The following is a 15,729-nucleotide window of genomic DNA, read 5'->3' as shown; positions in this document are numbered from 1 at the left end:
AAAAGTGACATAACTGTATTTATGTTGTTTAAAAAAAAAAAAAAAAACAGCTCTCGAAAATAGGTAGAAGGGGAGTAAGAGTGGAACCACCAAGACCAGGCAGTAATTACTGCCTCTAGGTAAGAAATGATACCTTGAAAGTGGCAGTAGAGATCACAGGAAATAGCCAATTCAAGGAATCAAACACACTGTTCTCTAGGTTTTGACCATCTTATTCTTCTAGTCCTCTCACCTCTTTTTACTTAATATTTTAAATTAAATTGAGTAATATTCTTTGAGAAGATAAGTATAGTTTATAAAGCAAAACCAGTTTACCCCTTCAAATCAATAATCACACCTCTAGGATTTCACATGAAATCACTTCACAAATGAGAAAAAACATACACAGAGTGATCTGCTGACACACTATTTGCATTATCAAGAGACTGAAAACCACCAAATACCCATCAAAAAGATAGTAGCTGAAAAAAGATAACATACAACAGAGTACTATGCAACCATAAAATATGATGAGGAAGATCTCTATGAACCAGAGTAATTCCTAGGTATAAATTTAATGAGAAAAACAAGGGGCAAAATACAGCATGCTACCTTGTGTGTAAGAAGCTGGGAGGAAAAATAATAGTATATTTTTAAATTTATTTTTAAAGAAGAAACACAAGGAGGATAAACTAGAAATAACTGAAAATATCAATTGGGATAGGTAGAAAAATGGAATTAATTATCTCAGTATATCTTCTGACACAGTTATGATTTTACACCACATAGATGTTTTATGTATTCGTAAAACAAAATTAAGTCAAACTGATAAAAAAGTAAACACTACAATTCAATACAAATAGAAACTGTACATCAAATCCAAGAGATAACTGCAGAGAAAAAGTAATAATAACTCAAGCACTTTTGAGATCAGTATCCTAACTCTACACTCTCAAGGGGGTTAATTCTATAAGAACAAATGGAACTGCAAGGAGACCCCAGGCTTCACTTCACAGGTTTGCTGTTGGCAATGGTATTAATGTAGTAATTCTAAAACTATTTTGTATATATTGTAGGATAGAACAAATGAATAAATACAGACGTTGTTGAGAACCAAGGTTTTTACTATGGAAGAAGGGAGATTCAAATATAGTTGGCAGAAAGTTGAAGAACTCTGTGGTAATGGATTTGACTGAAAAGTTTCAGGATTCACTGAATAATTTTAATTTTCAACGTTCTTTTTTGCGTAGTTCTAATTATTTGCAAAGACTGGCATTTCATGACTTCTTAAAGGTCTTCCAAAAAGTGGAGAAAATTTACTTAATAGAAGAATAAAACTCATTTTATCTTACAATTACTATATGAGTACAGTGAACTTTTTGTAAGTCTAAGGTACACTGTGGGATCCTAGTGACTATATTCTTCCTATGTCTTGTTATTTCATCACCCCAGTAATTATGCTTCATGATTATTTATTATTCCTAACTATGCTTTAAAAAAAGACCTATATAGTAAAAAAATGGGGGGGAACATGGAATCACCTAGAAGGATACTGCAATCAATAGTGAAAAATCACCCTTCAGTTTGCGTACTGTATTGTCCAAAGTACTACACTGTCTTTCAAAAAAAGGATAAAGGCCACAAGACACTATCTCTGTGTTCTCTTTTTAGCTTTAAACACAGTTAACAACTCAGAAATTTTCACTTTCTGTCCATAATGGCAAGGAGAAAAAAAGTGAAAGAAGACATTTCACAATTATTAAACAAATCAGAATATGAATTTTAAAAATAGCAGCTCTCGGGGCGCCTGGGTGGCGCAGTCATTAAGCGTCTGCCTTCGGCTCAGGGCGTGATCCTGGCGTTCTGGGATGGAGCCCCACATCAGGCTCTTCCACTAGGAGCCTGCTTCTTCCTCTCCCACTCCCCCTGCTTGTGTTCCCTCTCTCGCTGGCTGTCTCTGTCTAATAAACAAATAAATAAATCTTTAAAAAAAATAAAATAAAATAAAATAAAATAAAAAATAAAAATAGCAGCTCTTTTGACCAACGCTGTCCAACAGAATTTTCTCTGATGATGGAAAGCTGCAAAATCAGCACTCTCCAACGCAACAATGTATGGCTACTGAGCACCTGAAATGTAGTCAATTCGACTGAGAAATTTAATTTTTAAATTTTAATTTTAATTATTCTGAATTTTAAACTTAATAACCACCTGTGATTAGTGGCCACCATATTTGCACTAGACAAAGGTAAAAAATGACAATATAAGTTAATATAAATTAAATCTCAGATTATGAATCTTCAGATGACAAAATCCTAAATTTCCTCAAACTCAACAATCAATGGGCAATATACAAAATTAACTCAAAATGGATCAATGATGTAAATATAAGCACTAAAACCACAGAACTCTTAGAAGAAAGCAGGTATAAATCTTCGTGACCCTGGATTTAGTAATGTGTTCTTAGATATGACACTACAACATGAGCAAAAAAGGAAAAAACAGATACACTGGACTTCATCAAAATTAAAAACTTTCGTACAAGGGGCATTATCAAGAAAGTGAAATGATAGCCAATAGAATGGGAGGAAATATTTGTAAATCATACAGCTGATAAGGGTTTAATACCTAGAATAAAGAGCTACAACCCAACAAAGACAACCCAACTTGAAAACCGGCAAAGGATTAGAATAGATATTTCTCCAAAGAAGACATCTGAAAGGCTAATAAACACATGGAAAGATACTCAACATCCTTAGTTATTAGAGAAATCCAAATCAAAACCATAATGAGATAGCGGACACTTACTAGGATAACTATAATCAAAAACAATGGAAAACAAGTGTCCGCAAATGTGTGGGAAAATAGGAAACTTCATGCATTGCTGATGTAAAATTGTGCAAATGCTGTGGAAAACAGTTGGGCCATTTCTCAAAAAGTTAAACACAGAATTACCATATGACTCAGCAATTCCACTCCTAGGTACATACCATAAAGAACTAAAAACAAGGACTCAGATACTTGCACACCAATGTTCATAGCAACATTACTCACAAGAGCAAAAAAGTGGAAACAATCCATGTGTTCACCAAGAGATGAACAAATAAACAAAATGAGGTATGTACATACAACGAAATATTATTCAGTCATAAACAGAAACGAGGTTGTAATACACAACATGGATGAACCCTGAAAACATTATGCTACATGAAATAAGCCAGTGACAAAAGGACAAAAATCAAATAATTCCACTTACGTGAAATATGTAGAACTGGTAAATTCATATAGACAGAATGTAGGTTAGAGGTAACCAGGGGCTCAAGAGAGAGGAGAATGAGTTACAGACTTTCTGTTCGGGGTGTTGAAAAAGTTTTGGAAACAGTGGTGATGGCTGCAAAACAGTGAATGTATTTAATGCCATGGAAATGTACACTTAAAATGGTTAAAATGGCAAATTTTATTTTGTATGTATTTTATCACAATAAATAAGATTGCTGAAATAAAAAAGGTCTCTAAATTCTATTTCTCTTTTCATTCCTACAAGTTTTTAAGTAAGCTTCTTGAGGTCAGAGGCTCAGAGAATGGGGGAGAGAGGAAGTAACAGCACTGGAAATGAATTTTGAAAGCAAAGATTATGGAATGGTTTATCTTTATAGCTCCCTAAATCCTAGAACAGACCATGCAAACTGGGTAGAGAACTACACATATCTGAATATAGTGGATGTTGAATAAAAGATGACTGACTTGAATGAGGGGGGAAAAATCAATGAACGAACAATGATACACTTCTAAGAACACAAAGGAAATAGAGTATCCCCATCCAATTAGTCATTCAACAAGAACTTCATCATGTAATAGCATGCAGCAAGAACCTGGATTATCCCATTTTTCTAAAAGAACATGTGGCAGTGTTCTTAAATCCCACATTATCTTTGTATACCAAAATTTATTTAATACAAAGAGGATAGCAATATTTAAATTCTTGTTAAAATATCTAATAAGATTGTTTATCACTATCCCTTATTCTTACTTCTGTAAATTATTTGTGTAACTACTTCAAAAAATAAAAAGGATCCTTTGGACCTATGACCTGCAAAACGTGATGACTATTCTTCCTGGTATACTGGAAGTTAATATATTTCCACTATCCACTGAAAGGCCTTGATGAAATTAACATCCCAGTAGCAATGAGCAATACTGGAGCCCAGATCTTGATTTCTAACCATCTCTCATTAAAACGAAACAGCGCTCTTTGAAGAAATAGTCAATCTCAGGAGTCAGGTAAGCCTGGGATACCTTGTGCCCAAAACCAGAGTAATCATCAAGGAATTATGGAACATCCCAAAAGGATGCAAGAGATAGCTTCAAGGGGCCCCCATTGGGCAAACTGAAACAACTGAAGCATCAGAAGGAATAATGACAAATTGTCACATAAATGTTAAAAAAAAAAAAAAAGTTTATAGTAATACTAAGAGAGGAGAAGGGGCTCTTTTTTACAGAAAACCGCCAGCTATAAATATAGATGGTTAGAAAATCACTAATTTGCACACATTAATACAATAACTAATTCAGGCAAGGAATACCCGTGGTAAAGGGTTATCAGGGAATGGGGTATGTATAGTCTTCAAGCATTATTACCATTTAAAGCACTTAATCCTTATACAGGGGAAAGGGTACTTTTAGGGTGAAAAGATCTGGCAGATGCCACCTTAAACAAGTAATTAGCAACACCAATCATGGGATAAAGTAAACTGTATCTCCTGCTATGAGGCAGTGAGAAGTTATCATCATCTATATAGTATTCTTGCCATAAATTTTTAACATTTTTTCATGATTTTATTCAACACACATCTCCAAATTGTGGGCCATTCTATAAGACAACTTTTGTCAACTCTCAAAAATATCAAATTCATAAAGACAAAAGAAAGCAAAGGGGTTGTTGTAGATGTAAGGAGCCTAAGGGAAAGACAGCCAAATGCAATCCTTCATCGAATCTTGGATAGAAAAAGACCTATAAAAAACATTTTTAGAAAAACTGAGGGGCGCCTGGGTAGCGCAGTCGTTAAAGCGTCTGCCTTCGGCTCAGGGCGTGATCCTGGCGTTCCGGGATCGAGCCCCACATCAGGCTCCTCCGCTGGGAGCCTGCTTCTTCCTCTCCTGCTCCCCCTGCTGTGTTCCCTCTCTCGCTGGCTGTCTCTCTGTCACATAAATAAATTAAAAAAAAAATCTTAAAAAAAAAAAGAAAAAAGAAAAACTGAGGACATGAGTATATTAAATAATAACATTGTGTGCCAATGTTCATTTCTTGGGTGTGAAAAAAAGATATTATGTTTGTGCAGGAATATGATCCTGTTCTAAAAGAATATGACCTTAAGCATTAGAGACACGATGATGTCTGCAGTTTATTTTCAAATGGTTCAACAAGAAAAAAAGAAAGAAATACAGACATATAAAGAAAAATCAAATGGTTCAATATATTACTGATGACTCTAAACTATTCTTTAAACTTTTCTGTTGTTTTACAATTTTTCAAAATAAACAGTTTTAACTTAAACAAGAAAAAATTGCCCTAGGGCAGACTAAAATGACTGGGACTCACACCAATCTGGAGATGAAGGAAAGAATGATACAAACTAAAAGATTTTTAAGCCCATACTAACAACATTGGATGAGAAGACAAAATCAAGCACTTAAAGCTGAAGCACAGACTCTGCACCTCCTCTTCCCTTTCCACACCAATATTTTAAAACTATTCTTGTCTTGTACTCTAACCTGGAGGGGCCTAATATAATGAAAATGGGGTTTTTCTCTCCTCTTGAAATACTGTATCCTAATGTTTACTAAGAAATTCCAAAAGACTAAAATCAAAGTTGTTTTTTTCTCACAGCTCATGACTGGCATGATAATAAGTGCTAACAGTAACAAAAACAAGCTGTTCTGAAATAAAATATAATTCACAAGTAATTAGTTCAAAAACTCATTTACTTAAAAAATATACCTTTGGCCATAAACAAACTTATACTTACAACTTTGCCTTTCTTAGAAATGAAAAAAAAGAGAAAGAGGAAAAAAAACCTCAACAGTAGAAAGATCAAACACACTCTTCAATAAATCACTTGTAATACTCAATTTCGAAATAACATTTTCTAGGGGCGGCTGCATGGCTCAGTAGGTTAAACTTCTTCTGACTCTTGATCTCCACTGAGGTCATGATTTCAGAGTCATGGGATCGAGCCCTGCCAGCTTCGTGCTCAGCATGGAATCTGCTTGAGTTCTCCCCTCTCCCTCTCTTTAAAAAAAAAAAGAAAAAAAGAAGAAAAAGAAAAATTCAAAACCCATTCAGAAAAACTCCTAGCTAACGAGGAATATAGGGAAATTTACTTAATCTGATAAAAAGTAAACACTAAAAATATCCACAGTGAACATCACATTGATGGTGGAATTTGAAAGTTTACCCCTAACACCTACCATCACCATTTTTATTCAACCTTGCACTAGAAATTCTAGCCAGTGCAAAAGGCAAGAAAAAGAAATAAAAAGCTTAAGATTGGAAGGATAAAATAAGGCAATCTTGAGGAATCACAACAAAACTTACACTACCAGCTATCAAGATGACTTATAAAGCTATAATAATTAGTGTAGGTTTGGAAGAAAAGACAAATAGGCCCTCGGAACAGAGTCAAGAAATGGACCCACACGTATAGTTACCTTATTTATGACAAAGATAATGATGCAATGGAAAGAAGACACTCTTTCCAATAAATAGTGATGGGGCAACTAGGAATGGGAAAAATGAAACCTGACCTAATCCCTCATTATACACAAAATCAATTTCAGGTAAACTGCAGATCTAAACATGAAAGGCAAAACAATAAAGCTAGAAAATAAGAGAATATCTTCAGAACATCAGGGTAGGAAAGACTTCCTTAAAAAAAAAGACAAAAAAAAACAACAACAACAAAAAACACCAATCATAAAGGATTGTTAAAATTCAGAATTTCTTCTCTTCATCAAAGGACATCATTACAGTCAAGCCACAGACTAGATAAGAAATATACAAGGCATTCCTAAAAAACACTCATATCAAAAGTACATAAAGAACTCCTATGAATCAATTAGAATGTGGTGAACATCCCAGTTGAAAATGGACAAGGGATGAGCAGGTATTTTACCAAAAACAAACAAAACAAAAAAGTGGTCAATAAATATTTGAAAAGGTGATCAGCCCTATTAGTCAATATTAAAATGGCTAGCAAATATGAAACAGATAAACAGTACCAAGTGGTGATGAGAATGTGCAATAGTGGGAACTTTCACCCACTACTGACAAGGAGTATAAACTGGTATAACCACTTTGGAAAACAAGCATTATAGGTAGAACTGAAGACAAATACCCCACCAGAAGTTCAGGACAAAAAGCACAAACAACCCAAATTGTTCATCTGAAAAATTAAGAGTCAATGAAGATTCTAGTATCAGCCTAGCACACACAGAATTTTTATTATATATAATACAACCCCCCGTCCCGTTATCCCTTTCTTCACACATGAGAAATGAATGCTTATAATTTAAGATCGGCAGAATTCTCAAAACACATTCCAATGGCTTCTCATCTGATAAAAATAAAATCCAAAATCCTTACAATGGCCTAGTACTGCTCTCACCTTGACTCATTCTGAGCTGACTGCTCTGACTAGAAAGCTCTTTTCCAAAATACCCTCCTTTACCAAAACTTTCTTTTCTACCCAACTTTACCTATCACAAACCATCTGATATTTTAAATGTGACTATTCCATGCCTTTACCACTAGAATGTAATCTCCACAAGAGCAAGGACTTTCTTTTGTTCATTACTGTATCCTCGGCAGAGGAGAGCATACAGTAGGTACGTGGCATGTAGTAGTGCTCAGTATTTGTTGAAAAGTTATATGCTTGGATTCTGGGGTTGGAGAGAACAGCTGTTGTATGAGGTACATGGCTGACAGTTTCTTAAACTATGTGCAGTTCAGTTTACCGTAAGAAATATGAAAACCCTCCACTAAGTTAAATTAGTTGTTCCGCTTTATGAAGAATTTGAAATATTTAGTATTATATTAATCCAGGTTCTATATCAGGAAAGTATAAATTATTCCAAACTCCAACTGACAAGAGCCACTCAGCAGTAATCATAACAAAATAGTATTATACTCATGAATTCTACAAAGTTACTATTATCCTGCAAATAAACCTATGAAAACAATACTATATACCACTTTTTTCACATTACAACAAAATCTCAGTAATTCTGCTAATAAAAGACAATAGTATCTGGAAATATAAAATGCAGATATTGTAGAAATATTACCCTGGCCAAGAAACCAAAATTTCAACGTACTGCAATTCTAAGACAGAACTAGATTTAACAAGATCTGAGCATGAGTAAACTTCCCTAGAACAGCCCACTACAGTCCTAGATCGTAACTTTTATGGCATAAGTCAGTCTAGGGAGGCTCACATTTGTCCACCAAATATTTTACTGCCATTGGTAAAAACATATTTAGTTAAAAGAAGAAAAAGAAAAAAAAAAGATGAGCCAAGTTCTCTCCTGTCCATGTAATCTTCCGACAGAGAATTAAGAGCAAATAAAACCTTCAAGGAAAAAAGAAAAAAGGAAATCAACTGGGGAACGGATGTTTGAATAAATTATATCTATCAATTCTGGAATAACCAAGAAAATAAACCACACTAACTGGTGTTCAAACTAGCCAAGAGCCATTCTTCAGGCACAGAATGTGTTTAGCAATTAAAGAAACAACATCCCAGTTTTCATTATAATTAATTAAAATAAGTTTTATCAACAGCCTTTATAGAAAGAGCTAAAATCCCATCCAATTTCACTCACTTTTAGCTAAAATAAGAAATGAAATTGTGTGCTTTAAAAACATTTAATGCTATTTTCTATATACTGTGAATATTTACATACATATAAACATAACTGTAGCCACACTACACACACTGCTCTACAACTTTTAATGTCTACATAAAAGCTCCTCATACTATCATGATTTAATCAATATCCTAATGTTGGCTTTTTAGCTTTTCATTATTACAAACAAAGTTGCAGAGAACCTTTCTGTACATGTCTTTTTGCTAAATCAAAAAGGAATAAACATCCTCATTAACAAAAAAAAGTTTTTTAAAACGTTTCAGCTTTAATACTATAAATGAAAACAATGTTAAAAGATTTGGTTCTGTCCATGTATTACAGACGTTGCCATTTGTTGAGGCTGTGGCTCATTCACGCCCCTCCTTTGTTTTTCCTCAGTCACTAATTTTTTGTCCTTATTCAGTGCTCCGAAGTATAAACAAGGGTAAAACAGAGAGAGGAACCAACTTGTCATACTTCTTAGCTGAATTTGGAAAAACAAAAAACAATGATGAACAACATTTAAACCACATAAAATAATGCCCTAAATCTAAGGTATCCACTGTATGTTATGAATTAATTTCTCTCCTCTGCATCTAAAGCCTACTAGCTAGGTACACACACACACCCAGTCATTCATACCATTTTCTTCAGGTGTTAATTCTCTCTCACATTGGGAACACCACTGGAAAAACCCAAGTCCTAAAGGACATTTAACTGGATTTACATAAAAAAAAATACTAAATGCCACACAAATATAAAGCTACAACGACCTTTTTCCTTTTTTCATTCTAAGAATGCCCCAACACTTCTATTTTACTGTACTATAGCTGGGTTGGTTTTAAAGGCTAAGTAAGTCCCTCACAAAAAATTTTAAGTATTTACTAGGTAAAGTTTTCCTATACTAAACTATAATTAAAGTATAGCTATCTAACCAGTATATTTTGTGGCATTATGGGTCTCCTGTTCACTGAAGCAGATCCTCTAAAATACAGTGTAGTCTATTTAGGGAAGGGCTTTATCATCGACTGGGAATGATTTTACATACCCATGACACACATGCGCATGCTTATTTTATGTGCCAAAACATTAACAAAACATAGAAAAGTAATTTGGTAACACAGACAGTGTCTACTGAAAATAGTTATTTAGGTTCCCACAGGACTGTAACTGAAAAGGCAGTCTTCAAATGTAACTGAATACTATACCAGAAAGCTGTTCAGAGCACCCCAAAATGTATCCTTTGTATTTCAACCACACTAATATCAGAATAAAACTAAGGATATCTCTTTTTACCATGACAAATAGAAGAAAACGTATCAAGTCAGCATTATGCACATGTTATACTATGAAAGAGGAGTAATTTCTCTACAGAATAGACTAAAGGCAATGGGAACGTCATCTTCTGAGGGTCTGTTTCACATTTCCTAAAAGAACAAAAAATATAAATAGTTTTGCCAAAAATGAACAAATTGTTCTCATGAAGGGCTGTCTTATCTTTTTCTCTTAAAAAAAATTAAGATTCATTAATGTCTTAAAATTTAAATACACAATACTTGTTGGGTTTAAAAGAAGAAAAAAAAAAAGCCAAGTTTAAAACCCAGCAGTTGTATAAGGCAAAAAAAAAAAAAAAAACACACCTCTCAGAAAAGCAAATACAATGCATAAAATAATTTAGAGCTAGAACAAAGTAGGAAAGATTCCCACTGTCATCCTAACAGGTGGTTTCCAACCAAACCAGGAATTTTTAGGTTCTATGAAAGTCCCTCATCTAGCTGAACTGAGTATATTTATATACCTATGTAAGTAGTTATTTTTATATAGGAATGTTCAACAGAAAAAGTTAGAGATTTCCACTGTTAACAGCTTTGAAACAACTTCTAACCCTTTTAATCAAGATACTCCCAATATGGGCTAGGACATTTTAAATAAATTAATGCTGCTTTTCAAAGTAAGAATTTCAAACTTTCAGGAGATAACCAACCTGAAACGTTACAGAATCCAAAGGGGGAAAAATCTGATTAAACAATAACACCGGATTTCTTAAATTGGACATACTACTTCATATACAATCCCATTTGGAAATGCAAAATTTTCTTCCCTCTACACTGGCAGATTAAAACTCACGTATGATACAACTGGAGTTAAAATGTAATAAAACAGTGTCCTATTTTGACAAAAACTAAACCACCAAAGCTGGAATTGCACATGAACGGTATCATTACAAACCTAATAAAACTTCTAAGTGCCTACAGACAAAGAGCAACAAAGAATATACATTTTAGCAACAATTTTTAAAAAAAAAGCTAATAAGGTGACCACTTCCATTTACCGCGTACCCCAAACCAAAAAAATTCCCACGCATTGTTGCACTCATTAAATCTAAAACCTCACTTTGATATGCAAGTTAAACAGATTGTCACCTCCCTCTTCCCCATCCTTTCCCTCCCCTCGAAGGTCAAAGGGCTCCAGACAAAAGACAACAAAAGCACGTGACAAAAGTTTCTCCCAACACTTTCTCTCTCCAGGCCTAGAGGTTGTGCTCCTCCCCGGTACCGTGTCAGGATCGAGCTGGGCCCCACACCAGAGGGCTACGGCCCACAGAGGGCAGGAGGGGGCTGCCGGGGCGGGCGAGAGGGAGGAGGATCAGACCCCGAGGAGGGTCCCAGCCCCGGGAAAGGGGGCGCGGGCGCCTCCCGAGACCACCGGCGGAAGCGCTGGGCCCGGAGCGCGGCCTGTTACCTTTTCCTGCTCCTCGCGGAGCCGCGCCACCTCCGGGGCGCGCAGCGACGCCGCGGCCGAGCCTGAGGCCGAGGCCGAGGCGTGGGGCCCGGGGTCGGGCGGGGCCTCCATGGCGGGGGCTCCGGGACCTCAGCGGGGCGAACGAGTCCTAAACAAATGTTTATGGAGGCGGCGTGGCCGGCGGCTTCCCAGCGCCCGCGTGCTCGCCCTCATGCACTGCGCGCCCCGCGCTGAGGAGGCCGCGCCCGCGTTCTCCGCTGCCGCGGCGGCCGCTGCTCGCGTCCGGGCTGCCCGCGGCCGCATCTCACACGCACATGCCGCCCGCCGTCGCCGCCGCCGCCGCCGGCTCCAAGCAGCAGGCGGGCCGGTGGGAGCCGGAGGCGCCTGTCCGCTGGCCGGGCCAAGACAGGCGTCCTGTGGCGGCCGCGCCTCCTCCGCGCCTCCCCCGTAAGCTCCGCCCCTCGCCCCGCCCCGCGCGGCACGCCGGGAAGCGCGAGCACAGTCTCCGCCCTTGGCCCCGCCCCTGGGTGAGTCACGTGGTGCGGGATCAGCGCGGTTGGGGCAGGCTTAGAAGCGCCGGGTTGTAGCCCTCTGGAAGCTTTTATTCTAGCGGGACTGACGCTCAGTGAGTTCCCGTGGAGGTGGGCACTGTCTTATCCTTGTGCCCTCTTCATCCTCCGTGCTCCAGTCGTTTAGCGCTACATCTGGCGATAGGAGTTTAGTTCATGCACCAAAGCTGTTTCGTAACTAAGAACATTTAATTTTAGCAAAGTCAACTTTTTTCTGTGCCTGTTTAATGAATTAAAATATGCAATTATATTTTGCCGTGTATTAATTACTGTGCTTATATTAATACAGTGCTATGTTTGGACTATTTAAGAGATTTTTCAAGGATAACTTTGCCCATTCTTTTTCTCTTATTTCAGAACTATGCCCTTTTTCTCATACGGCCTCTGTACACAGTAGGCACCCAGTTAATGCTTACTGGCTGGAACTGGCCTTGGCCTAACAACCACCTCTGCTCCAGTTCCTCACAGGAATGGATGGATCCTGTTCCTTCAGCGTTGCACAGTTGGGAATGGGCTCGGAGTTACCTTCAGTTTATACCTTTGTGTGCCTGCTTGCTCTATTTCTCTTCCCTCTCTCCTGGCCTGCTCCCCAGTCCAGATACACCCTTTTTCCATTTGCTTCAAAGGAAGACAGAAGGAAAACTTGGGCGAATGGTAAATGTTAATTCCTCTCTTTTCCTCACTGCATATCCAGAGTCAGCACCTCTGAAGGGCAGAATCTGACTGCTCATACCACCTCCTCTAACTTCAACATCATCTCTCTGTCCTCAGCCACCTCAGTAGCTTCTTCTCTGGCCTCCTCGTTTCCACTCTTGCCCCCTGAAATGGACATGGTCAGCTGCCCACCCGATCTCCCCACCTTCAGATGGTCAGCCCTAGTGCACATGACTCCTGTGCCTGTGGGAAGCTGACCCACTCCCAGCTCCAGACTAAAGGCAATGCATTTAATGCATTTCCCCCATAAGTGGCTGATTCAGGAATGGGCATGTGACACTTCACAAACAGAGGTTTTCTGAAGGTTTCTGAAAAAGTTCTCCCCCTCATTCTTTGGAAATGTTTCCATAAAAAAAAAAAAATCTATCCATCCCTTGGTGGGAAAATACAAAGCATATGGCCCTGAGTATTTCAGGTCTAGTAAGACCACCTAGACACCTCCTAGACTCAGAATGAAGTTGAGTCTGTGGTCAGCAGAGCCAAGAGACAGAACTTGAGTTCTTAACTGTATCACAGCACTAGATTCAGGGCTGAATCAGCCAATTCTGAAATCTGCATTACTTCTGGACTTCTGGTTAAAGAGGCCAGTAAATTTCCTGACTGATTAAGGCAGTTTGCATCAGGTTTTCTATCACTAGCATCCAAAGACTCTGATTCATGCACCCCCAATCTATTCTCAGCTCAGCAGCCTGAGGGAGATTTTAAAAATAACCAGATCATGTCATTCTCCCTGTTTGAGCCCTCCATAACTTCCCCCTGCGACTAGAATAAAATCCAGATGTCCTACTAGAATTCTGTATTATCTGACCCACCTTTCCCACTTCCTTGCCAGCCCACTGCCACTCATATCCATCACAATTGGTTTCTCCCGTCTCCTGCCTCGGGATCTTGGCACTGGCTGGTCTTTCTGCTTGTAGTACTTCTGCCATAACTTTGCATGGTCTACTCCTTTGCATTATTCAGGCCTCAAGCCAAATGAAGAGGCTTTCTTGACATCCTGTCCATAGAAGCCCCTCCCCTCTCATCCAAGCATCCTCCAGCACCTCGCTTTTTAAATTTTCTTCATAGCTCTTACCACTTTTTAGGATTCTAAGTTTTATCTGCTTCCATGCTAGTTACCATCTCTACACACTAGAACACCAGCTCCATGAGAGCAGGGGCTTGGTAGACATTCCATGAACATTTGTTGCTCCCTTCTAATAGCTCCTAGAGCTCAGAAGTGACAGCAGAAGAACTTGAACTATAAACCCAGACAGACCCAAGTTGTGATCCCAGCTCTGCCACTTGCCTGCTGACAAGACACTTAACCTCCTTCTGATCTTTATTAACTTGTACCACAGGTCTTAAAGTGATACCTGTCTCAGGGTTGGCTTGAAGAATAATGGTGAGCGCAACTGTAAAACTTCCTCCATCCATCCAAAATCCTTCAAATTATAATCATTCATCCAGGTGAACATCAGCCACCCCAAAATACCTTCAATAAAAGAAAGTAAACTTTCTGCAAATATTATTGGCCCCCTTCCATGTACCAGGCCCTCCACTGGGCTTGGGGAACATGAAATGAGCAAGGCAGGCACCAGAACCGTCCACAGATCTTGGAGTCAAAGGAGGGCTGCAGACCTCAGATGAGGTTCTTACAACTCTATAGAAAGCTTGTCCTTAACCCCCAGGTCAAAAGATCATCCCCTCCACAAAGCTTCACTAGTACTTCACCTGCTTATTCTTAGGGTTGACACTGATCACTTAAATCCTTGTAGTCTGTGTTTTTTCTGTACATTTCAGCCTCCCGTCCAAAGAAAGGGATGAAATCTTCCTTCAACCTGAAAAATACGTAGCACCAAGCATGGCCGCTGCTGCAGTTTGTTGCCATCTCTCAGATACCAGTGACAGAAACTCAACTTCAAGTGACTTATGGGGAAAAAAAAGTAAAACGTGGGTTCAGAAGGACATCAGGCAAAACAGTGGAGTAGGAGGCCCTAGGCATCAGTTCCTTCCTCAAAACAACATCTAGTTTCTATCAACTAGAAACAAGAAACACTTCCGAGTCAACTATCTTGCAACTCTGGAACCCGAACAGATACAAAAACCAGGAGGGTGCGGGATGAAGGAAGAGGTCGCTAACTGTTGGTAAGAGGAGAGTGGTGGGCAGGAAGGTGTGAGAACCAGCTAGCATGCCCCATTCCTGGAGTGGTTGGCTGATGCCAGGGTGAGCAGTAAGATTCTTGTTCTCCAACACTTTGGGGTTATGCATTTCGGTCAGTCTACCAGCAACCTAAGGGACTGGTGGAGACAGCCCAACTCTTGTCTGGGTTTTAGCCTTCTGGAATTGTAGCAGTTTCCCCTGGCAGCATCTATGGGAAAATTTAAAGGGACAGAACACTTTTTTTTTTTTTTTAAAGGAAATCTTTGTCAAATCACTGAATGGCTGCAGAGCTAACAGAATAGAAACTTCAATGACCACACATACCAAGGAATACACTTTGGGAAAAAAAGGTTGGAAAATCACTAAATAAATGATGGCAACCTCCAACAAGCAAAACTCAGCAATCCCCGAGGAGCAGGAAAATTGAATTTCCAGCGTCACCACATAATAATACTCAAAAGGCCCAGTCCTCAACAAATTACAAAACATACCAAAAAACAAGGATGTAAAGCCAATTCACAGAAGAAGCAATAATTAGAAACCATCCCTGAGGAAGCCCAGACATTGGAAATATTAGTCAAAGACATTAAATCAACTGTCTTAAATATACTTAATAAGCTGAAGGAAATCATAGATAAAGAACTAAAGGAAACCGCAAGAACAATGTATGAGCAAATA

General features: G+C 38.5%; 1 protein-coding gene across 1 annotated transcript in view; it reads right to left on the bottom strand.

The window, feature by feature from the left end:
* The window catches only part of URI1 (URI1 prefoldin like chaperone), a 72,307-nt gene extending 60,260 nt beyond the window's left edge, over nucleotides 1–12,047 (bottom strand). The window contains exon 1 of the mRNA XM_026484249.4: nucleotides 11,626–12,047. Within this exon, the coding sequence (XP_026340034.2) occupies nucleotides 11,626–11,736 (111 nt within the window). The 5' untranslated portion in view covers nucleotides 11,737–12,047. The remainder of the gene's footprint in view (nucleotides 1–11,625) is intronic.
* Nucleotides 12,048–15,729: the final 3,682 nt, after the last annotated feature.

This window comes from Ursus arctos, unplaced genomic scaffold (assembly GCF_023065955.2).
Source record: "Ursus arctos isolate Adak ecotype North America unplaced genomic scaffold, UrsArc2.0 scaffold_19, whole genome shotgun sequence".
NCBI lineage: Eukaryota > Metazoa > Chordata > Mammalia > Carnivora > Ursidae > Ursus > Ursus arctos.
Note: the sequence above shows the minus strand (reverse complement) of the source record. Positions and strands in the feature narration are given on the sequence as shown.